Source organism: Lissotriton helveticus, chromosome 8, assembly GCF_964261635.1.
Source record: "Lissotriton helveticus chromosome 8, aLisHel1.1, whole genome shotgun sequence".
Lineage (NCBI taxonomy): Eukaryota > Metazoa > Chordata > Amphibia > Caudata > Salamandridae > Lissotriton > Lissotriton helveticus.
The window spans coordinates 1,215,703,709-1,215,730,407 of NC_136069.1; the positions used below are offsets into that span (position 1 = coordinate 1,215,703,709).

Genomic DNA, 26,699 nt, shown 5'->3' on the forward strand with positions numbered 1-26,699 from the left:
TATTTCAGACACCATGCAGTGGACCCCCCATCTTCACAAAATGCTGCTCAGCCATAAGAGGCTTGTCGGGGCACTGTCTAAGGAACAGCGATCTGCCACTACCCGCCGAATTGCGCCCGTTATTGATATTTATAAGGCCAAGGGTGTTAGTTCTGCCCTTTATGGCGCAGAGCTGTGGGGCACATCCAACACAAATCTACTCACAAGGTCAGGGAACACATTTTTGAGGGGTATTATGTCACTCCCGCAGAGTACCCCAATGACACCTTTGTTACTCGACCTAGGTTGTAAACCAATTAAGGATCTGGCAAAGCTACGCCCGTTGCTCTTATGGGCCAGATAGTGGTGAGTCCCTGAACTCACAAAGTACGCTAAAGGGTTAGCGGAGGTGATGTCAATGCTGGGTTGGCAAAAAATAAAATGGCTTAAAGATGTTACGCATCTCCTCGGTCAGCTAGGTCTTAGTGAAGCCTGGGATGGCCGGTTCTCTCCCCCGAAAGCTACCATAAAGACTATGTACTGGAACTGGGTCACCAATAGGACCAGCACAGATCAAACTCTTGGTAGGCTAACGGAGGAGTTCCTTAGACATAAAGATGTTCCATTCCGGGAACTTTACCTAGACATGGTCTGGAAACCTTATGATCGGGCCCTGTTCTTTAGGTTTAGGGTTGGGTCTCTTCCAGTGCGCGCTCTAAATGCCCACTGGAAATCCCCGTCCCAGACCATCCCTTTCTGCCCCTTCTGTGAAACAAGTGTAGAGTCCGTATCCCACATACTATATGTTTGTCCGGCCTATGTGCGTCCACGGAGAACATGGCTTAAACCCATATGCCGGGCCATGGGCACTAGGCATTCTAGCGAGGCACTCCGCATTTTAGCTTCGGACACCCGACCATTGTATGTCTGTGGTCTTTCGAAATTTTTATCTTGGACGTGGTCCATTAGAGTCAAAAGGCTAGCATCCAATGTTTAATTGCTTTTTAATTGAAGGACCAATTTTAAATTTTAAACTTTTAATGCTCTTACTATCTTTTTGATACCCAATGTTTCTATGATATATCTTCTTAATGATGTTTTGGAAATAATGTTAAAATTAACGGCCAATTTTATCTTTGCATGAAATGTTCTTCGTCTGTATTGCTATGATGCTTTTATGATTTGATCTATCGAAATAAAGCCTTTTTGAAATTTGAAGTTAATCTAGCGTGTGTGCTGAGAACTTGACCTGTCCATGATTATGCGTAGGTCCTGGAGTTGACCTCTGGCCTGAAGGGCTGCACCAAGTGTGCTCTAATTTAAGACAGAGGACTACGGTCCCGGACATTGGTAGCAGTATAGTGTACTTTGAGAATAGTGTGGCCAGACCTCTTCAGCGGAGTCACTCAGGTAGAGGGCTACATATATAAAATTCTGCTTTGTTTTGCTACTGTAGACCTCCGTGCTCACATCCAGAATTAATGTTAAGAGTGTTTATGTGTGTAGCCTGCATGGAACAGGCATGGTATATGTGAATGAGCAGAGAGTAATTGAGACCAGTGGAATCCAATTTGGATATCCATGGTCTGACCTAGCACAGGATAAAGATAAAGGGTGGGAACTGTAATCCCTGGCAGCGGAATGTGTATTCTTCACATGCCTATAGTTTTATGATGACTGACCTTGATTTGTGGAGCATCACACTTCAAAAACGCTGCGTCTGGAGGAGACCCTTGAAAGGTGCACCTCCCTAAACCAGTTCTACACTTTTAACAGGGGATCCACACTCCCTTTGCCAATTGTATATAAAAGTGAGGCCCACTACCCTACTTAGTTGTTTCAGTTCCAAGTCGACTACAGCCAAGGAAGAGAGCGCTCCGCAACATAAGGCTGCTATGCAATCAAGGCAGGTTTCTGCATGACAGGCGGTCTTCCAGAGGCAAGGCAACAAAACTAGCTTGAGTGCATGGAAGCCTGCTGCCGAGAGAGTGAATGCGCCTGTCTCCCTGCAGGAGGAGACACTGTCCAGGAAGAAGCAAAGATCAGCAACTAGCAGGCAGCTGTAGAGTGCTCTGAGAACAAGACTGTTGTATAGCAATCCGGGGGGTCTGGGTGTCATAGGGACAGCAGACTTTCCTAACAGTTCCAGACAGTAACGCAATTTTGCAGTGATACGACTGTCTACACCCAACAGTGCCTTAGATTACTTGTTGCCATATGGCCTGTGTGTTTTAGGCTCCATCAGTAAACTTCTTGTCGGCCCAAGTTGCAGGGATGCATCTACTAAATCTTGATTGGCAAGTGCAGGGCTTCAACTAGCAACTTTTGCCCAGCCCTTGCAGGGTTGAAACTACAGCATATGTGACCTACCTTTTTTTTTTTTTTTTGGGGATTATAAACTTTTATTCGCCATCCATGCACGCACACAGCTTTCCGCCTACAACCCTGGGGCCGGCAGCAAACTAGGATCATGTCAATACAATATGCAAGTCCATTGCTTAAGAAAGGGAGAATGTAAGGAATTGTGCCAAACATTGCACCGGCTTCGTCTGGCCCAGTTGCCTGAGCGTCAAGTAAAACAACAACTTTATTTCGCATTAACGCCCATTCCCCAAGTCATTACCCTCCAGTACTTCGGGAGGGTGAGCTCGGCGTCCTCCAGTGCTGTATTGGCAGTCTCTTGTGGCGCGCGCTGTCAACTACATGGTCCAAGTCTAACTTCCCTAACCCAACATGCCCACTAACCCCCCTTCCCTCCCCCCTCAACTGCCCGTGCGCCTCGTCCTTTGAGCTACTGCCCTCTCAATGTTATGTGTCTCGTGTCCCAGCCAAATCTTCCCGCACCCTCCCCACCCGTCCATTCTCTCACTCACTTTATGCTCCTAACCCGAAGATCTCCCCATGTGTGCAGTCTATGTGTCCTTGGTCTCTAATGTCAGCGATACCTGGGTGTCCCTCCCGTGCGGCCCCTCCAGGAACAGTGAAATTATCTAGTTCTCATTGTCCTCCCCCCCTTCCCGTGACTCCTCTGTCTCCTCCTGATCCTCAACCGTGTCGTTCCTTTTTGACTTGTATGTCAGGTATTGGTCCCAGAAGTTCCGTGGCCTACTCACCGGTGGCAAGAGTTCACTATACAGCTGGGATTGTGTGCAACATGTCCCTTTCCCATCCTCGTTTAGTTGGAAGCGGGCCGCGCATCCAACACATCGCTATCGCTCTCCGTGCCAGAATTAACCCTATGCCAGCCAGGCGACGCGTAGCTGGAGGTAATACTCTGGTATGTCCCAACAGAGCCAACGCCGGATCTATCGGGAGCTCCATCTCTAGTATCCGCCCCAGCTCGAGAAAAACCTCCTCCCAGAAGTTGTTGATCCCCGGACAGGACCAAGCCAGGTGTAGGAAGTCCGCCACCGATGCACAGCAACGTTCACATTCTGGCGTCTGCCGGAGTCCATATCTGTGCAAGCGTTCCGGAGTGTAATACACTCTCTGTAGAAATTTAAACTGAACAAGCCTATGCCTAGCATTCAGTGACACCCTTTTCGTGTTCTGGCAGCAATATTTCCACATTGCGTCACTTATCTCCGTCTGTAGGTCTCGTTGCCACACCTGTCGGGCCTTCGAGGGTTCTTGTGTTCGGTGACCCTGCCCCATCCTGTACAGTCGCGCTATCAACTTGCAGCTCGACTGTGTTTTTATTACGTAAGTCAGTTCCGGCAGTTCTGTGGGTTCCTCCATATCCGGCCCCAGCAGCTCCTGTAGTGCTGTACGGACTCTGTGTAGATGGAAACGGTGCAGCAGCGTAGCAGTGACCAGGGAGGGAGCGACCTGTTCCCAGGTGACCACCTTCCCGTCTTTGAACAGGTCCCCCAGCTTAAGTATGCCCAGCTGACGAAGGGCTCGCGTGACCCCCTTTTCTCGCAGTGGTGGAAGCCATACGGCCCATTCTATCGGGACCAGGGGGGAATACAGCAGCGAGCAGGCATGACTTCTGGCCAAAGAGTGCCATGCGTGATTCGTAGTCGTAATAGAGTCTAGAGTGCCCACACGTCGCGTGGCCGGTTCAAATATAGTAGCCGCTGGCTGGAGGGGTTCCGCGAAGAGCGTTTCTAGAATCACGTGGGGAATATTGCTATCCCCATGTATCCAAGTATGCAAGTGCATCGCTTGCGCGACCCTATAGTACTGTTCTACGTCCGGGGCCCCCATACCACCTTGGTCATATGGAAGGGTCAGGACTTGCCACTTAACTCTCGGCTGCTTACCACCCCATGCCAGTCTCGTGAGGGTCTGAATTAGCGTTTTGAAGAATGCCTTAGATAGGACCACCGGTAGGTTGCGAAAGAGAAACAAGAACCTCGGAAGTACCAGCATTTTCATGAGCGCAATGCGGCCTGCGAGGGACAGCGGCAACCTACACCATCTGTCAACATCGTCCGTCAATTTCATGTAAGCAACCCCGTAGTTTTCCCTGATCAGTACATCCGGGTCTGGGTGCAGTCTTATGCCTAAATACCTAACCGGGTCGTCCGACCACTGCAATGGATAGTCCATTACAAATGTATGCGTCACCGGAGTCAGCGGGAATGCCACCGATTTAGACCAGTTCACCTGTAGTCCAGATAGGGCTCCGAACTGCACTACCTCCCGTAGCACTGGCGCGAGGTTAAGTTCCGGGTCTCTGACGTACAATAGCGTGTCGTCAGCGTACGTGGATATACAGATCTTATATGTAGGGAAATTAATACCTTCATGGCTGTGGTATTCGCGGAGTGCACACGCTAGGGGTTCCGCCACTAGTGCGTATAGCAGCGGGGAGAGTGGGCAACCCTGTCTTGTGCCCCTGCTGATTCCGAACGCCTCCGTGACCGTGTCACCAATTCGTAGCCTGGCCGTTGGTTTATAGTACAAGGCGCCTATCATTTGAAGGAAGGGTTCACCCAGGCCCAGTTTCCTAAGCACCCTGGACATGAAAGGCCATTCTACAGAGTCAAAGGCTTTCTCCATGTCCAGGAATATTGCCAACGCCTTATTCTCCGGCTTCACATGCTGCATCGTCCCCAGGACCGTGCGGATGTTGTATGTGAGGTTCCTAGATGGGATAAAACCCGCCTGTTCCGGGGCCACCAGTTCAGGGGCTAGGAGTGCCAGACGCGTCGCCAGTACCTTTGCGTACAACTTAGCATCAACATTGATCAAGGAGAGGGGTCTGTACGAGCCGCATTCCGTGTCAGGCTTCCCAGGCTTAAGTATCGTTATGATAAGTGCCTCTCGCATAGTCGGGGGCATGGAGCCTTCCAAGCATATATCATCAAATAATGCCGAGAGGTAGGGGATCAGCAGTTCCTTATGTTATTGGATAGCTGTTGTGATACAAACCAGTAATCTATTCTAGTGTGTAGTGCATGATACGCTGAATAATGAGTGTACCCCCCTCTGGAGTGATGTCTACTGCGCCATACATCCAAGAGATCCAAATGCACCATCTCAGTTTGGAGCGCCGTGGCAGCCGCTGACGGGCTCCTGTTCGGTCCCGCAGATCTGTCCAGATCCGGGTCCAGGACCAAGTTAAAGTCCCCGCCCCAAAGCATATACTTGTAATCATACATCTTGCATCTCCGGGTTAAGTCCACATAGAAATCAGGTGAATCATAGTTAGGCCCGTATACATTCACAATCAGCAAGTCATGCCCCCGGCCCCTGCATCTGCAGATGACGTACCTCCCCTCCGAGTCCGTCTCCAGTGACGTCAATGTGAGCTTGGAGTGTGGGTTTACCCATATCAGTGTCCCTCTCGAGTGTGTGGTAAATCCCGCTGCAATACTGCACCCCGCTAACCCCTTGTGCTGTAACATCTTGCTGGCAAGAGGCAAATGTGTCTCCTGTAAGAGAGCGAGATCTATGTTATGCCTGCGCAGATAACTAAGGACCTTTCTTAGCTTCCTAAAGTCATTGAGGGCCCCTGACATTCCATGTCAGTGCTCGCAGATGGGTCCGCTCAGTGTCGGACTATGGTGTAACGATCTCAATCCCAGCCATAGTGTATAGTGTGTGCGGTAAGACTCCTTTGCAATAGTATCCATCGCTCCCGTGAATCGGGGTTAGGCTGTTGACATAACATGTATTTTCCGATCCCAAAACTAGGGGGACTCGCCCAATTCTCAGCTGGCAGCACCTTGACAGTCAAACCCAATAACAACTGGCACTCAAATACAAACCCCAACAATCCCCCCACCACCCACAGCAGACCCGCCCCAATTTGGCCGTGCAGAATCCCATCCCACCCATCCCTCCCTAGCAACAAGTAAAACATTCCCATGTGCACAACGCTCAGAAGAAGTAGGGCCACGGCGAAGACAGGGGAACGTGTCCAGCCCTTTCAAGTCCTCTCCCGCCGCCGACCACCAAAGCGAGTCAAGATCAGCCCGGCTTTACTCGATCAATCATCAGCCGTTGCTGCCAGTTCCAGCGCCGCTTTCGCTACTGCCGCCCTTTGTCCTTCATGAATCTCCTCCTGGGGAGGGCGACGCGGCCTGCGCCGCCGTCTCTGCTGTCGCCATTGTCCAGCGGAGCCGGACGCCGAGGTGGTCCCTGGTTGCGAGTCTCCCACCGGTTCAGGTTCCTCGATGCCCAACAGCCGGCAAGCAGCAGTGAGAGAGCGTAGCTGTTGCACTTTGTTGTCCCATTTGAACACAATCCGGAACGGGTGCCCCCAGCTATACGTGACACCAAGGCGTCGCAGTTCAGCAGTGACCGGTCTGAATGATCTACGCTTCTCCAGGGTGATGGCCGCCAAGTCCTGAAAGAGTGTCGGTGAATGTTCGCCATAGGTGACAGAGCCCAGCTGTCGCGCTTTGTTGAGGATCTCCTCCTTGGTGCGAAAGTCCTGAACACACACCAGGATATCTGCTGGCAAGGCACTCGAGGCTCTAGGCAGTCCAGTCCGGTGTGCTCTGTCTAGAGTGATATTGGAGTCAGCCGGTCGGCCCAGGATATGGTTGAAGAGGCCCTGCGTGAACTTGAAGAGATCTGCCGTGTCCGGGGTGGACTTTACCCCTCGAATTCGAATGTTATGCCTCCGAGAACGGTTTTCCAAATCCTCAACATGCGATTGCAAATCAACCTGCTGGTCATGTATGCGGATAATTTCTTGCTGGAGCGCTTCCATCTCGACATCCCGGCCATCGCTCTTCGTCTCTAGGTCTGCTACCCGCTCGCCAATGGCGTCCGTGTCTCGCCTCAGTTCCCGAATCTCCCCCTTCAGTTCAGTTTTTAGGAGCTGGAGATCTTCCCTTAGGCCGCCAAATAGAGATTCCAAGAACGACCTCGTGACAGGCTCGTCTGTGCTTTGGGGGCTGTTGCCCGGTGTGCCGGCCGTTGATTTAGCGGGCGCCGCGTGGGTTCCAGCGCCGTGAAGGTCGGTTTTCTTCCCCAGGGTGATGGGAGTGAGCAAGTCCTTAATGGTCCTCTCCTTGCGCACTCTGCCAGTCGCCATATCCCCCAGGTCCGCCAGCAGAACAGGCCAGGGTGGGTCGGGCCGGAAGTTCGTCGCCGCACCAATCGGTAAGTACCAGACAGTTGGGGCTAAGAGTCCGGCCTCAGTGGACCGCCGGCGGTCTCCTCAGCACCAATTACTGTCTCTGCCAGGGCATAAGCGCCGGTGCCTCCCCCTCAGATATTGTTCGATGTGCAGTCCTAGGCGGTGCTGTCCATTTGGGAAAGCCCGTCACCGGGCCGGGTGACTTCACAAAATGGCGGCCTCCAGGTCACAGGTCCACCGAGACCACTAGGCAACCGACCACCACCCGGGCCCCGGCTGGGGCAGTGCGCGCAGGGGGCCACCGAGGCAGCGGTATCACTCTGGGAGCTCCACACCACCCCCCCCACACTGTCCTCCGCGTAGGGTGGGGGCTCCCTTGCTCACCTCCAATGTCCGAGGCTGTGGCGGGTGCAAGTCTCAATCCGTATCCCCGTATGTGTAGGGGGGCAGAAGAGTGGCTGTAGGGAAGGTGCGAGGGTACCCACCAGATGAGGCAAAGGGTGGTTCCTGCACGGGCGCTGCACGGGCCGCAAGCACCCGGCCCCAAAAATGGCGGCACTCAGTCTCGGTAGTCACCGCCGGGACCGGGGATGGCTCCAATTGTGGTGGACCACAGCTGAGGTGTCGGCGCTGTTAGTAGCGTCGCTCGACTGCCCCAAAGCTGCAGACCGGAGCGGCGAGTCACCTGGGGGAGTCGTCTCGGTCACCCCACTCTCCTCACCTCAAGCCGCTTCCCGGTCACGCTTGGCGCCGCACCTCTCCCCGCCGCTGCGTTCCAACAGCTCTGTGTGCGGCCCAGGGACTCCGGCTGTGTCCGCGTAGAAGTCTGGCAGGTCCGCAGAAGCCTCCACGGAGAAGCCGCGGGAGGCCTCGCGCTCAACCGCGCGGGTCGGACCTGCCACTGCCCGTCAGGGAAGCCTCAGCCCCGGCCGTATTGCTCCGCCCCTCGCGGCCTCGTTTTCGCGGCTTCGGCCGCCACAGGCCTCTGCGCGCCGCGGGGCTCTTGTCAGGATTCCGTCCGATCCCCGTAGCGCCGGTCTGCAACGCCGCCCCACCAAGATCCCTACTGGTCTGGCATCAGGTCTGGGCCCCCAGTGAAGCCTCTCGGGGCCCAAAAGGGTGCTTTAGAATCTATAAAGTGGCGGTCAGCGGCGGGAGCTCGACGAGACACGTCCGCTCACACCGCCATCTTGGCCACGCCCCCCTATGTGACCTACCTTCATGGCGCAACAACTGCTGAATTTGTAATCAGCCCATCAGTGCTAAACTTGCAACTGCCATGTGTCACAGACCCTGTCAGGTCGCTGTCTGTGGTACAGCCAACCCTTTCGTAGGCTCAATTTGCTGGCTACATAGAGAGTCCAGGCAGGACCGCAAAATGTCAGGACTGCTGTTTCAACTAGGCCTGGGCTGAGTTCACAGAGTTTTACTCCGCAGAACTCCGCCGCTCTCTGCGAAGTTCCATCAGCAGCAGAGTCTGTTAAGTCGCGCTACTCGCACTGATTTTTAACACCAGGAGTTTATCACACGCTGTAAAATCAGTGCAAACTCCACTATGCGTCGCACCAGAGGGCGCTGGGGTTTTCTGCTGCTCGCGTAGGCATTCTAATCGAGTGGTAGATTTCTCAAAGCGATTGGTTACGACCTGCCACGACTACCCACATTGATCAATCTTGCCAGGAGGAGGTCTAGAGCATGCTTTTTTCTCACGAGCGCTCGCCAACTTAACACTGGCAAACCGCTCAAGAGAAAAAACTCTGCTCTGCATCACTTCACTGAGTTTTTGGGAACTCCACGATGAGCAGGCAAAATGCTGCAAACTCCCACGGCAGAGCGGAATTCTTCGCCCACCCCTAGTTTCAATCACCTGCTAAGAGGCGCCTGAGCGGGAGCCCCGCAAAATACAGCCAAATACAGCCATGCACCTCTAGTGAAGGTACTCCAGAACTGCCTGAAAATGCACTGCTGACGTCAGTGGTGACAAAGAAGAAGTAGGGTGGGTGTAGCACCTGCCTAAGTAAAGCCCAGGAACACTGCCTTGCTTACTATCAGTAGTATGTTGTATTGAGCGATTAAAGTACTTTCTGAAAAGATAGTCATTGGCATAGGCATTCACTTTATCGGGTTGTTGACCGACTGTTGAGCTCTGACCTGGAGTACCTCAGCATTACCTACTTGAGAAGTTTGCGCCTGCTCTCCTTCATTATCCTTATAGTAAAGTGCTGAAAAGTTTGTAACTGGCCCTGTTTACAGAGGCAAACTACCCCAATCTCCAACGTTGAGGCCTAGTAGTTCCTGCTTGGCCTTCGTTCTAAGAGACCCCTTGATAAACTCCCAGTATCAGAAACAAGACTATTACCATAAGGGAAAGATGCAGTGTCTCCCAGGGACATTGCCGCACTACCAGACTGCCTGAAAATCTCATAGTATGGGAACGGGATTATTACCAGAAGGGGAAATGCAGTATTTTCACATGACACGTCCTTCAATGTGCAATGGTCTAACAGCTCTGGCAAGGGTGTATTGGTAGTGAATGAACAAGAATATCAAAAATTGGGTCAGTTAAATTTGTGCACTATTGGAGTACTGATGCCTCACATGAGCTCGGACTGCTTTAAAGCCAGGGCTGGATACAATGCCAAAAAAGGCGAGTGCTTTGATTAACAATAAGGATGCTTCATATATTCAGTAGCTCTGTTTAATGAGTACTATTGAATATATTGAAAACCACATATTACACTGAAGGCATACACTCCAAACTCTGGTGAAAGAGAAAGATTTAGTAAAAACATCAGTGGGGTTAAATTTCCAAATGAAACTTGCATTAAAGTCAATGAGGTTTTAAACAAAAAGAGGCAAACACATTTTTAGGAGGGTTAAAAATATATAAGAATTTTGCCACCAGAACACCGGCCGATATGGGAAACTTATGATACATCGAGGTGAAGGCCTGCGATAGATGCTCTGTGCAGTCAAGCTCTTAATGCATAGTAAGGCTCTGCAGGCGGCTCTGGAAGAATACAAAGCAGCCCCTGCCCTAGCAGGGCAGTGCTGCCCCCAGGCAATACGTGCCAGGCTCAGTTTGAGGAGACTGGTTGCTATAGTGATGGCCTACCTTGACCCCACTAGATATTGTTCTGTCCAGCCCGGTCCCGCAAAAGTCGGGCTGGACGGAACAATATACAGCGGGATCGCGGAGGATTAGAGGCATTTCATAGCCCTTGTGCACTCTACTTTTAAACAGTGCAAATGTTGTTCGTCTAACTACGTTGTCAGAACACATACATGTCTTTCCCACGTAAGGATTGACAATTATTTCATAACAGTGGCCTACAACATAGATTAGATTTTGAAATCCGGACACACTCTTTCGGGAACCTTCCAGGGACCAATCTTTTCTTACATAGACTTTGCAAACGATTTCTGGTCTCTTTTAAAATAGGGGTCCCTTGAATATCTCGTTTTAAACTGGTATGCTGTTCTTTACTTAGGATAGCTGGAATCTTTAAGGACTGAAGTCTTGAAGAAGTTACAGAAAGTAACAAAACACGTGTCGGCTGTCGTCATCCTTTGACACCGAGGAGGCCTCAGGAATACGACCTCCATCTATTCAACAAGGTTTATGTTACTATGCTGGACTAATTTACATAAATCACTGCGATAGGACTTTTCACTGTTAAGTGGAGCATTGATATTGGACAATTAAAGCTATCTTGGACTGAATTACTAAGATTGATATTTTGTGTGGGCAGCTTTGTGGATACTTTGAGGATTATACTTACTGACTAGGACTAAGAAAAAAGACATTAAGAGTGCCGAGGCACAGTGTTTTTTTGTTCAGTTAAGTGCAAACTTTAAAAGCGCAAATTGCAGCCTGAGGACTCGGAAAGAGGCAGCACGAGGCCAGCAACTAAAACAAAAAGGCAGCTAGCAACTCAGAGCATATTTGCTGTGTTATGAACGGCTGCAGTATAGACCGTCCATTTCAGGGGGTTTGCAACAGTTCTCATTGCTCAAATTTCCAATATGTATTTCTTTATATGGTCTTTGATACTCGGTTCACTCACAAGAAGATTTCACTGGAGGGGTCAACCATTTGGGCAGTAGAATGTCACTCATAAGCAGTGGTAGAAGTGGGCAGGATTGGCAGGGCACGGCGTTCCCCTACTTTTTAGTTGAAAAATGCATCCCAGGACAGCAGAAATAGCCAAGTCCTATAGATAAGGCTCACGGTTTTATTTATTTAGAAGGTTTTATAGATCGCAAACAAGATCCTTGCGGATATCAGTGCGCTTAACAATGAACAGAGTTGAATATACATAAAGAATAGCAAGAAACAATATAGCGAACAAGCATGAGATAAATAAAAAAAAAACACATAGAGAAAGCCGTAAAGAACCGAAGCCTGGGATCATAGTTGTTCCTAGAACCAAAGAAACGAGTCTTGGATGAGAAAGGTTGAAGACCGGGTAGAGTAGTCAGGTAAATTTTTCCATGAGAATCGATTTTACTTCCTTTTTGAAAGATACGAAAGAAGAATTCAACCTGGTTTCAGGGGAAGAGTATTCCAAATCCTGCTCTGTGGCTGCCCCACCTGTCTTTCTTTCTCTTCCTCTTCTTCCCTCTGTCTCTCTTCTCCTCACTTGCTGAAACTTGTGACTTCAATAAACGGCTCCTACCCTCTCTTTTCCTTTATTTGTTCCCCTGTGAAATGGATCCAAAAAATGAAGATACTTTTGCTGGAAATGTCCACTTTTTATGACATTTTTCTATTCTAAAAGAGCTGCTTCGGGGATGGAGAGAAAGAAAAGGTTGAAGATTAAAAATAAATAACGAAGTAAAGCTAGACAAAGTGGCAGATAGGTTTATTGACAACCACCTAAATGAGTGCCCACATTAGTGCCGCTTTACAAAGTTTGCCAGTGAAGCGCTACTTTGGTTTTCTGGTCTTTCTTTGAACAGCATTGTTTTCCCCGAGCTGGGAACTGCACCATTCCTGGAGGTTCTACAATACCTGGTTGATGTGTGGAGTGGAAAACGTTCAATATGATTATGATCAGCTGTCCTTATTTGAGTTTATAAAGTGTATACTGCAGCTCTCTATTCATGGGTGTGGTCTTTTTAAACCATACTGCTTACGTCTTTTAAGGATATAAGTAATGGACAATGAAACGCACCCCTACTGGGCCTTGTAGTCTTGTCCTTGACTTTCAGGCATAAACACTCATTGATTTCTAAATTATGAGTGTAAAAGCGTTAAGGTAACCCATGATGTTCCTGCTTACATTTCACATGCTTCACTTAATCTTCAATTCCCTTGAGTGTTTGCGGTTTTTCCCAGGCAACGTATTACTCTTGTCTAGTGCATAATTTTAATTCAGGCGCAGCCAGGTGTTTATTGCGGGGCACAATTGGGTTGTAGCTGAAGAGGGTGTGAGTTTCTCTCAGTGGGGTAGTATGGTGTTCAGTGAGGGAGAGGATATGACACTATGGCCAGAGTGCCCAATTTGGAACTGGGGAACCAGGTTCAGAATTTATGACCAGTCCACCAGACCCTTTTCCTGAGGGAGCACATCCCCATGCTAGACCATAGAAGGCTCCACTAGACCACAGAAGCCCTGGTGTCTTAGCACCAGCAGATGGACCTTCGCAATGGCAAGTGTGGGTTAACCTTGAAGGCATGTTCACCACAATCCATAATAAAGTTCACTACCAGTCTTGCAGGCAGGCCTACAAAGCAGTACACCCTACAGCGACAGTGATTCGGTCTCTGAGGTCACAGGGCCCTTGAGGCCAGTCCGTCTCACCTATTGATACCACCATTTGCCTTGTTTTAGCAGCAGGGATCGGCAATGCCAAACTAACTTTTAAAACTTCACAGTCTCCCTGCTTCATGCACAAGCACTTTTAAAATGTGCTGTCTGGTTTGGGGCCACTGGAATTACACAGCAATGGAGGACAAAATCATGCCGCTGTAAAAAAAAGTCTACAGTGTAATGCGGTATATTTTCTCATACTTTATTTTGAAATTTTTACACATACCAACAGTCTCTGAAAAGATTTTGCCTTGTTAGTACCAGTGTTACATACATATACAGCAGTGAGAAAGGTGACCAGTCGACCTTTGCAAAGGGCCCTCCACTTTGCAGCAACACAAGTCAATTTTTTTGCTAACTTTTGATCCATTTGAGTTACACACAATGTATTAGTTAAAATCGTCAGACTATGCAGCAGATGATGTATTATGTGGAAAATATGGCAAAGCTAAAATTATGCAGAAAACATTTGCGAACTAGGATATTTTGCCGTTCATGTTTGAACTGTTCTTGTGCAAAAAAGGAGGAGAAGTGCTGATGACAGAAACTCCTTGGGCCATATTATCAAGAAAGGCGCAAACATTATCGCTGCTTTAAGCGGCGATAAGGGGCTTGATAATATGCCCTAGAGAATTCCAATAGAAGCCCAGGTTCTGGTGTCAAGGACTTCAAACCTAGGCTTATATTGGAATTCTCTAGGGCATATTATCAAGTCCCTTAGCGCCGCTTTAGCTGCGGTTTCCTGCCGCTAAAGCCGCGATAATGTTTGCGCCGTTCTTGATAATATGGCCCCACGGCTCTGAGACAAATGGCTTGTGATTCCACTTTTATGCGCATTTGAGACATTCTGTGATTGGAAACGTATCCCACTTTGTGAATGTATTTTACTATCAATAACTCATTAACCCTTAAATAAATATGTGTATCCATATGCTTTTAATTAAATAACGTCATAAGCTATAACTGGCTCGTGAAATGCCACATAAATAATACACGTTGAGATGAGTTGCTCTTTCTCGCTACACCTCTGATTTTGCCCACTGACCCAATTCTCTGGTTATTATCGCCCTCTGACTCTCCACCTACAGTTCGCCTACTTTTACCCCCGACTTCGGACACTGCTCATAATTACATGAATTGTCACACATATGCAATGAAAAAAAGCCATCTATAAGCACCACATTCGACGAAAGGCCCAAAAAATGCAGGTCTAAGAGTGTCGCTAAGGGAGCCAAATGCATAACTCTTACATTTTACACAAAAAAACAAGACGTGAAATATAAATGCCCTGAAGGAACGAAGCACACTGAAAACTTGGCAGAGACTCTCCCGAACAACATCTCACCTTTCATCACCTGAATGAGAAGGTCTATGCCCTCCTGGTAGCAAATCAGGGCCTCTTGGAACTTGGAGCCACCATCCAACTCCACCGCCCTCTTTAGCACAGCCACAGCCGACTGTTCCAATCCAGGCAGAGCCGCCATGGCCAGAACAGGAGCGAATCGAGGACAAACTCGGCTGATTAGGTAGTCCTGTCCAGCGCTGCCCACTCAGGACTGCTTCTGGGCACACCGGCATATCAGGCATGTAAATACAAACTCATTCCGCGTGAGCAATCTTCACACTTCCGATTTCTTGGAGCAGTCGCGCCACAGACGAAAGAGAAAATGGACACCAAAACAATACGGAAGAAAGGAGATACCGCGCCTTAGCACGTTTTATAATTGTACTTACATAGCGCTTACGACTCCTGACAAGGTGTCGAAGTTTATATTGCGCTTACTAACCATGACGAGGCGTTTATTATAACCTAACAAAAGGTTTACTTTACTTACTATTAAGGTACTTTTTGTATTTTATGGCAATCAGTTAAAGAAAAATACATATGTACTGGCAGACAGTACGCTCTCAAAATAAATAAATACGCTCTCAATGACCCCTCTGCCTTGCCCATCCCGGTCTCGCTCTCTTTCTACCGCCTCTTTCCTACTTCGTAAGCTTGCAGAGCGCACATGTCCAATTACCACCACTAGCTACACAAACGTCAGCCCCTACGAAAAGCGTGTTTTAAATTGTTATCCTGCATGGACAATAATCTGCGCGTTCTCTTCTATATTCGGCATCCAGTGCCATCACTAAGACGTTAATAAATCAAGAGAGTTAGGTTTGTGGAGCAGTCATCTGACGGCCAGGTTCATGCTTTTGCGCGCACTCGTAATACGCAAGAACTGTGCCTGCGTACAGTACAGAAGCTACAGCCAGTAGCGGCAGAGAAGTGGCATCTGACAGCACGCTGCCGCCCACTCACAGAGCAGATAGCTGAAGGGGCGGGGCCAACTAACGACGTCACTTCAGGGGCGACCAAGTCTTGAGTCCGACGCTGTCTCTCCTTGTGAAAAGTTGGATGCTGTCATTTCCTCCAGTATTACATTGCCGGTTAAGGTAACTAACGTTTCGGGATTTGTGGGTGGGCGCGGTGTTTGCATTGTATTTATCTGTTTCAAGGTCGTCATGTTGAGGAACAGCGGGGTCGATCACTGGTAGTTTTAGACAGTGCTTGACATTGCAATATAAAGGTGCAGGTATTCCTTCCCTACTAGAATACCTGGTTGCTGTAAAGTAGGATTCGATGCAAAGTAGTATCTTTATTCAGGAGCAAGCAGGTACATGTTAACATGGCTGTAGCCCCACACCAACTGTTCATCTAACCACATTCTAGAATCCAGCTATGTAGTATGCTTCCAGTTACCATGACATGGAAGCACCATAGCTAGGATGTCACATCTTCTCCCTTTACATGGAAACAAAAAGGAACAGAAGACAGTATAATAAATTAAATGCACAGTGGTGACAAGAGGAAGCAAGGTGCAACGTTAATCACAACAGTCACCATACCCCCCTTATTCACTTTTTTGTGTCACATGACGTAACTTCTGTATTTTACAGGAAGTGCACTGGCCTGCCAGTGCGTTTCACTTTATTGTTACTGCAAGAAGGTTGTACAATACTCTCAATTGTACTCCCGCCATGGGTATTAGGATGTTGAGAAAAGGAATGATATTTTCCTACATCAGTCACATAATCCCACATACAATTCATGGATGATGACTTCTTCTTGATATTGCTTCCTGAGTAGATGCAATCGTGCTCACATTTGCCCATTCTACTGTTAATGTTAATGCTATTTATAAAGCGCACAAATACCAAAAACGGTGTCTCTGCTCTACTGTGATGCCATATTGTGTTATCACTTAACTTGGCAGATCTTAAAGTGTCTAAAACTTGTAGAGGAGCAGAATAATTGCTTTCCCCTTTTTTATCTTTGTTTCAAGCTTTATTTTAACCCAATCTCCAACCTTTATATCAGCATCCTTAGTGGAATGACCCTTGTCAAAGTTGACCTTGTAGGATTTATGTATTTTAGTAAGTTAGAGCGGACAACAGCGGGTGACCATTTGCCACAAACTTTCTTACAATTCCATGCTACATTGTCCTTGGTAAAGGGTTCTCTGCCTCTTAAAATCCTAAAAGGACTGTAACTGGTACAGGTGCGAGTGATTCTGTACGCCCATACGGTGCTAAACAATTCCTTTTCCCAATCTTTACCTGCACTTATGGAGGCTTGTACACTACCCATAATCACCCTATTGAAACGGTCGACTATACCATTCCCAGCTGGGTGGTAGACAGCTTTTTTTTTCCCCCTCAAATACCATTCCTTTTTAAAAACTGTAAGAATTTTCTGATGTAAATTGTGGGCCATTGTTACTGAGAATACTTTTAGATATGTCTTCTTGTATGAATAGTTTTTTCAAAAAATGTATGACATTCTTGGAGTCAAAGTTCTCCATAATCTCAATTTCAGGCCACATGGTGTAGTTGTCAATGACAACAAGAATATGTTTCATACTACCACTATCATCCACGATAGGACCCAGCCAATTAATACTTAGGTCCTCCCAGGGATGATCAGGGTTATGTCTGGAGCCAAGGCTGGGTTTAAATACACTTTGGGTCTTGTCAGAGTTCAGTGTCTTTATCAATCCTGGGCCACCGGTAGGACATCTTTATTTTATTTTATTTTAAGTTTGACGATCCCTAGATGGACCTAGTGATTGATCTCAAATTCTGGGGCATAATTTTGAAGGCTGAACAACTCTTTCACCCCTGCATAAGTAGTTACTATCGTCAATTCATGATTCCTCTTTGATCTCCCACATTGCTCTTAGGTCACCATGCAAATCAATTTTGTTGGGCCAACCTTTAACAACGTAGATAACAGCATCACATAGTATTTTATCATGTTCACATTCAGTGTCCCATTCCTTTTTAGGTCTGGTAGACCTGCGTTGCAGCATGCATGTGCTGCTCGCTCTGCGAGGCTTCTTGAAATCGGGACATTTCTGAAGTGGAGTTGAAGCCCCGCCCATCAATCTTATTAGCTTGCATCATAGTTCTTGCTAAACGCTGTCTCTCTATTGTGAATGAGGCTTCTTAGTCCCTCCTTATTACTCCCCTGTCTCCTTTTGGCCCACCCACCCAGACTGGATCGTTTGCTTGCGGCGTTACACTGTCTCCTTTAATTACTGTCTATGCACTTTTATTTTCAGTCGGCATTGCAAATGGTGGCTGTGTGTATATGTGCTTTCACTTTAACAATAGCTGCCCCCCCCCCACCCTGTGAGTGCTGTGTGGGGCGACAGCTATTGTTAAAGTGAAAGCGCAATGCAAATATAAAGAAATAGGCTGCCTTTGCAATGGTGACAACTTGCACGCTTTCACTTTTACAATGGGGCCACTTCCACCACTAGCGGGACGAGCTCTGCAGCTTGTCCAAAACGTATTTTTTTGTAACTTTAACTAATGGCGACGTGCGTCTTGTGCGCAGCTCGCCCAACTTCTTAATTACATTTTTTCGGCTTGTGAGGTGTCCATTGCTCACTGATGCGCTCTGGTGCTCTGCTGCTCCTCCTCTGTTCTCCTGTGCGGTCGGAGGCCCCATCTATCCTCCTTCAGCCCCGCACCTGTATCTGTCCCGGGCGGATGAGACCATGAGCGATAATGATGACATCGAGGTGGAGAGCGACGAAGAGCCGCAGACCTTCCACTCCAAGGATTGCAAATGCTTGCTGTTTTTGACACCTGTACAGTGATTGTTTATTGTAGTTTCCACTGTGACCATTTCCTGTTCTTCGTTTTTTATTTAAAATTATTATTTTTTTTAGCTCTTGATTGTTGATTTTAAAGTTGCGTTTCGCAGCCACCCGTAGTTATATTTCTATTTAATGCTATTCTGGTGAGCCAGTCTCCCTTTTATGTCTCTATTTATTGCCACTCGTTCGTCTTGTGTACCTTCGGGCGGTAGGTAGGCTTCAGTATCTCTGAGTTCATTGGGTTCTGTTTCCGGCCATTATCACCTTTGCTTCCAGTATGCCTGGGCTCTAATTTGATCATCTGCAAACTTTTCATTATATCGAACATAGCATATATGACACTGGGTCAGAGTTCTATCCGCTTTAACATACCCAGCGGCCGCTGGTAAAATGGTGTTTGGTAATCTGGTGGTAATCTCATTCCGGTTTTCTTATAGCCGAACTGAACAGGTTTCCTGCTGGATGTTGGCACTGGGAGGCATGTTGGCATCTTTTATCATCTCCACCTAGTTCCCCCTGGTGAAGCGTATCCTACATCTGACATCAGCATCTGTCCATCTCTGTATATATGATGTATATTGTCTCATTCAGGTCTGTGACAAATTTGATGCCGTTTCTCGGTTTCTTTTTATTAATCCTTTCTACGTTTTGGGCACATTAGCCTTTTAACTGCATTTTTCGGAGTGTCTCTTGTTTAGCTTGCCCAGTAATGTTAAATGACTAGAAACCACAAAATAAAAGTCAAAAACGTTCTTAATTCCAATGCTAATAGCTCTAACTTTCACCAATGCGAGGCCAGTTGCATTTGCAATGCAATAGGTCTCGCATTTACTCGAGTTTTAGCTATTGACATTGCAAATAACTATGGGCCCGATTCACAGAACTAACTTAAGACAAGATCCTAAACTTACTACCATTTTGGTATTAACAGAAGGCCCTTACTCATTTTGGTATTCTTAGAAGGAACTTACTCATTTCGGTATTCACAGAAGTTAGGAGTCCTAACTTTAGGACTCTTAAATGCCTTCTGTGAATGCTGAAAGTCTTAAAGTTAGGATTTTTCTCAGTTTAGGAGTAGTAAAGTTAGGAATCCTAACTTTAGGACTCCTAAACTGAGAAAAATCCTAACTTTAATACTTTCGGCATTCACAGAAGGCATTTAGGAGTCCTAAAGTTAGGACTCCTAACTTCTGTGAATACCAAACTGAGTAAGGGGCCGATTAGGATGGCGGACGGACTTGCGTCCGTCCGCCACCCTTGAGGAGGAGGGAACGTCCGCAGGGGCTGCGGCGTTCCCTCCGTGCTGATTAGGATGTGACCGCCAGGGTGGCGGTCACATCCTCTATATTTAACATTGCGGCGGGTGCAGCTACAAGCTGCACCCGCCGCAATGTAAAAAAAGCATGTGTTACATTTACATGCACAAAGCGGCAGGCACCGCACGGTGCATGCTGCTTTGTGCACGCAAATGCAGGGGGGCACCATAGGTACCCCCCATGTGCACCCCCCATTCACCCAGGGGGCCCGCAACGGGCCCCCAAAGTGAATGTCCGTATGCTTTTCCATGGCGGAAAAGCCGCCGTGGAAAAGCAGTTCTACACATCCATCATAATATGGCGGACGGTGTCTCATAGACACCGCCTGCCATGTTATAGCTTTTCCGCCGCGGTCGGAAGCCGACCGCGGCGGAAAAGCGGCGGACGGAATTCCAGACCCACCAGCCATCCTAATTTGGCGGTGGGTCTTTGGAGCCTCCGCAGAGGATTTTCCGCCTCCTCCGGGCCGGAGGTGGCTTCCGCCGGCCCGGAGGAGGCGGAAAATCCTCCATCCTAATCGGCCCCTATGTGCCTTCTGTGAATACCAAAATGGTAGTAAGTTTAGGATTTTGTCTTAAGTTAGTTCTGTGAATCGGGCCCTATGCTCTTTATTTTTGTTTTCGTTTGTAAAACATAAATAAAAGGCATTGTCATTTACAATGCCAATAGCTTAAACGCGCATGAATGCGAGCCCTATTGCATTGCAATGCTTGTTAGAAGTGGCACTTGCAGTCATAGACAATAGCTACATTGAAATCATCCCAATCTGCACTTTCTGTATCTGTATTTTGTAGGGGTAATGGAGATCTGCTGAGATAATCAGCCACTTGGTTCCCTTTGCCTGGTAAATATTCAACCTTGTAAGTGAATTCTAACAGCTTCAAACTCATCCTAGCTCATCTGGGAGTGGCCTTGAGTATACCTTCGGAAGTCAAAATTTTGAGTAAGGGTTTGTGGTCGTTGCGTAACATAAATTTAGTCCCCCAAACAAACTGTCTGAATTTCTCCAAAGCCCAAACAGTGGCCAACATCTCTTTCTCTATGACTGAGAATTTCTCCTTAGCGAGAGATAGAGAACGAGAAGCGAAAGCAATTGTTACTTCCATGCCTTCCACATTGACCTGAGACAGAACTGCGCCGTGTCCTTTGCCACTAGCATCAGTGGTGATGATGCTGTGGGCAAGACTATTGAACGCTTGCATGGGAAATGCAGATACTAAATCGTGTCTTATCTTTTCAATATCTTTCTGCTGATCTGTGTTCCAGTAAAATTATTGTATTACTTTGAGAAGTTGTCTAAGATTATATGTTTTGGTAGCAAAATTCTGTACATACTTGGAATAGAACTCGGCTAGGCCAAGAAAGGACATCGCATCATCTTTTGATTTGGGTACGGGAGCATTGCTGATCGCTGTGATCAATTTCTTTTTAAGGGAGATCCCGTCGCCACCTACCTCATGCCCTAAGTTAGTGACTGATTTCATTGCAAATGTACATTATTTTAACTCTGCGGTTAGTCCTTTTTTGGCCGGAATGCTTAACACAGCTGTGAACTGATCGTTGTGTTCTTCTTTGTTTTTTTAAACTTTTTTTATCACGTCCCATAATCAAAATGTCATCTTGAATATGGGTCACACCTTTTTGAATCATAAAGAGTTTATGCATTAACCTTCGGAAAACCGCTGCTGCTGAAGCTAGGCCAAATGGCATTCTCACAAAGCGGTAGCATCCGTTAGGTGTTGTGAATGCTGTTATGTTTTTGCTGCTGTCGTGTCGTTGGATTTGGGGGTATGCAGAGGTTAAATCTATGGTTGAAAACCATTGGAATTTGCCAAAAGTTCATCAGTCCTATGGGGTGGTGACTTTAACACATGTCTAGACCCATCCCTGGACAGGTCCACAGTTAACAAATGGTATGGGAGACAGGCAGCGAAGGCGCTTAGAGAAGGCATGGAGGATATCTGGCGCATGCGATATCCAGGCCATAAAGAGGGCACTTGCACGTCCACAACTCATGGTACATGGTCCAGAATCGATTTCTGGATAGCCACGCAGGAGGTCTGCACATGGACAACGTCTAGAGAACACATGCCTAAGACACTGTCTGATCAAGCACCGGTCCGGCTTACGCTTACTATCCCCACGCACACTCCACAACCGTTAACATGGAGATTGCAGCACAGTGCGCTACTGGACCAACTGTTTAGCTCCAAATTGCACCGGCCAAAGTGAACTATTCTGAGGCCAATGCGGGATCTGTGAGTAGTGCAAGGACCTTATGGAAAGCCTTTTAAAGTCACAATTTGTGGTCGCTGTATTGGTAAACATTCAGGCATATTAAAGAACATTGAACAGCAGTTGAACAGGGTGGAACGGGACATTCAACAGCTAGAGACGGAATTCGTGGCCACGGAGGACCTCAAGATACTGGCAGAAATTAGGCAGAAATTAGATACCTATCACAACTTTGCGGATGATGAGATAAGGTATATTCCGCGTAGATATACAGCGCACAATTATGGGGAGGGTGGGAGACTAGGGAAGAGCGCTTTCAAACAAATTACACCCTGTGCACCCAATGTTCTACTTTACTTAAATAACAGACACACTGGGTCAACCTAAGTACGACACCACATCGATTCTGGGCTGTTTTTTGGAGTACTACACTAGCCTCTACTCAGCCTAACATGTCCCCATCTGAGATTCACCAATATTTAGATGACATTGCCTTAGCATGGTTGTCGAATGAACACCTAGAATACTTCTTTCACCATATTACTGAGGACGAGATCAAAGAGGCGATCAACTTCCTTCCAAATAATAAGGCCCCTGGTTTGGATGGTCTCCCGGGGGAGTTTTATAAAGAGTACAGGGACTTACTAATCCCGCATCTAGCTGAGATGTGTGAGGAGGCCTATGAAGAAGGCCTATTACCTGTGCCACTGCGTAAAGCGCTGCTGATTACACTCCCCAAGCCAGACAAAGACCCAGTAAAGTGTGAATCTTATTGTCCCCTGTCCTTAATAAATATAGACGCCAACATTTTAGCCAAAATTATTGCAACGCGGATGCAACCTCTGGTGCGCAATTTAGTTTTACCAGGTCAGGCTGGCTTCATACCTACGAGATCCTCTACGCAAAATCTGCGAACAATCTTTGCAATGTTTCACCAACTGAACCCGGACCTGCAAACTGCTGCGGCCCTACTAGATGCAGTGAAGGCTTTCGACTCAGCGTAATGGTCATTTATGTTCACGGTGTTGCGTAGAATGGGTTTTTCTGAACCATTTCTGCGCTGGATTGCTTTACTGTATTCGGAGCCAAGTGCACGCATAAGAGTAAACGGCAATATATCAAACCCGATTAGGATAGGCAGAGGGACTAGGCAGGGGTGCCGACTGTCCCCGCTTCTTTTCACTCTAGCGATCAAACCCTTGGCATGTAAGATACGCCAAAAACATGAGGAAACTGCTCTGCAATTCCAGCTGCGACCAGTCAGTATCTCATTGTATGCTAACGACATGGTCCTATATACACCTCATCCGGACACCAACCTAAACACACTCAGACAGTATATCAAATTCGAAAATTATTCGGGACTCAATATAAACTGGGATAAATCAGTGGTGATATCACTAATCCCTGCCACAACACAGCCAAACCTGGAGTACCCATTGCAATGGCAGTCTGACTCTGTGAAGTATCTTGACATCTGGATACACCGGGATACGGAAATGGTGATCCGAGAAAACTACGGCAGAGCCATATCTAAATTAGAGGACCAGATAGAGGGATGGACCAAACTGCCGCTATCATTAGCTGACAGAATAGCCATACAAAAGACCATACAAAAGATGGTAGTACTACCAAGATTCCTATATTTATTTATGAACATACCGATATGGCTCACACAATCACTCTTCACTAAACTGCGCAATGCCATGTTAAGACTTACGTGGGCTGGGAAGCAGGCGTGAGTGGGTTGGAAATACCTGACCAAGCCATATAGTCAAGGAGGCTTCGGGGCACCAGATCTGCAAATATACTTTTACTGTGCACAAGCACAACACGCTCATTACTGGTTACACCCACATGGCCATATTCCACATATAGCAGTAGAACAGGAAAGTGTAAAGCCAACTCCGCTGATAGCCTTTCTATCAGATCCTAGTCAGACCATCCCGAGAGCTGAGATCCAGCCAGTGAAATGTACATCACAGGCATGGCATATGCTACCCAAACGCGCACAGAAACTTCCAGTATACGCACCAACGTTGCCCCTGTCCCATCACCCGCAAATAACAGTAATGCAAGAAAAGAACATTCTGTCCTTACTGAGCGAAATGGGCCTTAGAACTATGAGTAATATATTCCCACAAGGCCAGTTTATACCGCAATCTGCAGTCTCCCTTAGCGCACACCGCACACCATTAAGGATATTTGCGTACCTGCGCTTGCGCATGGCGGTGAGAGGACTATACCCTTCAATTCCAGGCGAACCGCAGACACTTAACGCACTACAGATCCTGTTAATGTCACCTACACGCTAACCCTTAGTAGCACGCTTGTACAATGCGACTCAGAGTGAACAGACAAGGGCTCACAATAAAACGCTACAGAGGTGGGAGGCGGCAATTGGCAAGTCTAACACTAAGGAGGGTAGGGACTATGGCTGTGTGCAGATGCAGATGCTTACACCAAACTGCAACTTGCGCATTATACACTTTAAATTCATACATCAGGTATACTACACACCAGCGAAACTGTACAAATATGGGTTACGAACAGACGACGAGTACCAAAGATGCGGAGCTACTGGTGCGGACTTCCTGCACACGGCGTGGGCATGCCCCCAGCTTCGATCTTACTGGACAGAGGTGACCAACGCATTAGCTCTCATGTTGTCAGAGCAGATACCCAATGAGCCATTGATTTGCCTGTTAGGGATGTACAAGATCCGGCTGGTCCGGAGACGTATGTTTTTGGCTGTGGCGCTACTGCTAGCCAACAGACGCATAGCCCTACGTTGGGGGAGCAGGCGCCTGCCGAGATACCAGGACTGGGTTGCAGACCTGACATATTGCAAATAGACGCTGGAGACATACACAGAAAAATTGCTGCAGGCTTCTAGACCGCTGGATTTTTGGGAACCAAGTTGTACAATATCACCGATCCACACAAACTGACGAATGACCGTCTAACACCACACATTAATGACGTTTAAGCGCGGGGTTTCTATGAAACAACCGTGATGAAGAGGGATCTGGGAACGGGTGTGGTGGAGCATGATACATGTATGCTAAGGACCCTTGGAACGGGTCGCGCTTAGTAACGGGGAAGTGGCTGAGTAATATACTTACAAAGATAACAGAGCTGAATGTACATATCAATATGTGAAATGGTACTGTACTATGAAAAGTGTGTAGTAATGGTGTCTATGCTGTACAAGTCTGTATTCTTAATTTACTGACCTGAATAAATAAAATAAAAAATAGTGAGCACAGAGTCCAGTGGAACCCAAAAGGTAGGCGGAGGTAAAGTAGATAGCACCTCACTCTCTATTTGTGGTAGTGTGGTCGAGCAGTAAGGCTTTATCAGAGGACAGTGTTAAGCATTTGTTGTACACACTCTGTCAGCAAATGAATTCACACACTCAAAGACTGAACTTCAGATCAATTGTTTTTGTATAAAAATATTCTTTTAGTTATTTTATTTTGTAGAACTAAGCAAACCTGGCACAGGTAAGCAATTAATACTTTACAGTAGTAATGCAGTTGTAACACTGTTTGGTTTGCAATTGTATATGCATTTTGTTTTGATTACAGTATTGTTACTGAAAAATGCAATGCTATGGAAATATAGTACATATACTTTGTATAGGCTTTTTTAGTAAAATGACCAGTAGATTACTTTGTAGATTACTTTTCTTACACAGTACAGTATACCTGGATACTGCACTGGGACATTTCCTGTAAACAGTTGAGTAAAAGCGGTTTTAGGTCATTTAGTACAATTTTAAAAGGATTTCTTAGGTTTTCCAACTCCACACTTAGAAACTTTTCATTGAAAAACAGTCCGTGGTAGTGAACTTGCGTCGAAGCAAGATGGCGGCCGCTACTGCAGCCGAGTGAGGAGGTGCGCGACCTACCTGGTCTGACCGGACTACCTGCGTGCTATTTGCCCAGCCTTGCCCTACCCCGAGGCGGTGTTTTTTCTGCTTTCTTGTGCGGTGGTTAAAACGGCAGAACGAGAAGGCGGGGGCGGAGAACCTGGACGGAGCAGAGAGGAGCTGAGAGAGGTCGGCGGTGTTTTCGAGGGCAGTGATGTTTTGATTGCCGGAGCTTGGACCGGTGATTTTTCCAGACGGAGCGGAGTGGAGCCTGCAGATTGAGGGACAGGGAGAACCTCGAACGCCAGCAGGGGCCTCAAGTGGATACGTTGGTGCTTGCGTCCTGTGTCTGGCTCTCGTTTTGCTGAATTGGCTTTTACCAGTAGCAGCAGCAGCAGTAGTAAGTGAAGCAGCATTTTTTTTTCGATATAAGAAGGAAAAAAAAGAAAAGAGGGAGAAAACAAGACTTTAAAAAAAAAAAAAAAGAGCATTACTTTAACTCTATCTTTGAACTTCACGGAATTTCACGGAACTTTAGCGACTTTTTTTTTTTTTTTACATTCACTTGTCACAGCTGTCTGCTAGTTGCTATTTGCCACAGTTTCTGCCCAATTAACTGCCTATATAACTGTTTAAAATTATGGCGCCCAAAGGCAGAGGACAGAAAACAAAAGCTACTACTACTTCCAGTACAGCTAATGCAACACCTAATACTGTCAGAAATAGCACAGCTGCAGAGCTTAACTCACTTAATAGAAATGCCCCTGAGACTCGAGCCCGTCAGCA

The 26,699-nt window shown here is 47.2% G+C and overlaps 2 protein-coding genes across 3 annotated transcripts in view; one reads left to right on the plus strand and one right to left on the minus strand.

The window, feature by feature from the left end:
* The window catches only part of MITD1 (microtubule interacting and trafficking domain containing 1), a 96,368-nt gene extending 80,830 nt beyond the window's left edge, over nt 1-15,538 (minus strand). The window contains exon 1 of one of the 2 annotated variants that reach the window (XM_078658151.1): nt 14,681-15,538. In XM_078658151.1, coding sequence (XP_078514277.1) covers nt 14,681-14,819 — 139 coding nt within the window. In that variant the 5' untranslated portion in view covers nt 14,820-15,538. The remainder of the gene's footprint in view (nt 1-14,680) is intronic. The other variant, XM_078658150.1, reaches the window with a different exon arrangement.
* An 89-nt stretch (nt 15,539-15,627) lies between these two features.
* The window catches only part of MRPL30 (mitochondrial ribosomal protein L30), a 131,607-nt gene continuing 120,535 nt past the window's right edge, over nt 15,628-26,699 (plus strand). Inside the window, exon 1 of the mRNA XM_078658152.1 lies at nt 15,628-15,777. Coding sequence (XP_078514278.1) covers nt 15,740-15,777 — 38 coding nt within the window. The 5' untranslated portion in view covers nt 15,628-15,739. The remainder of the gene's footprint in view (nt 15,778-26,699) is intronic.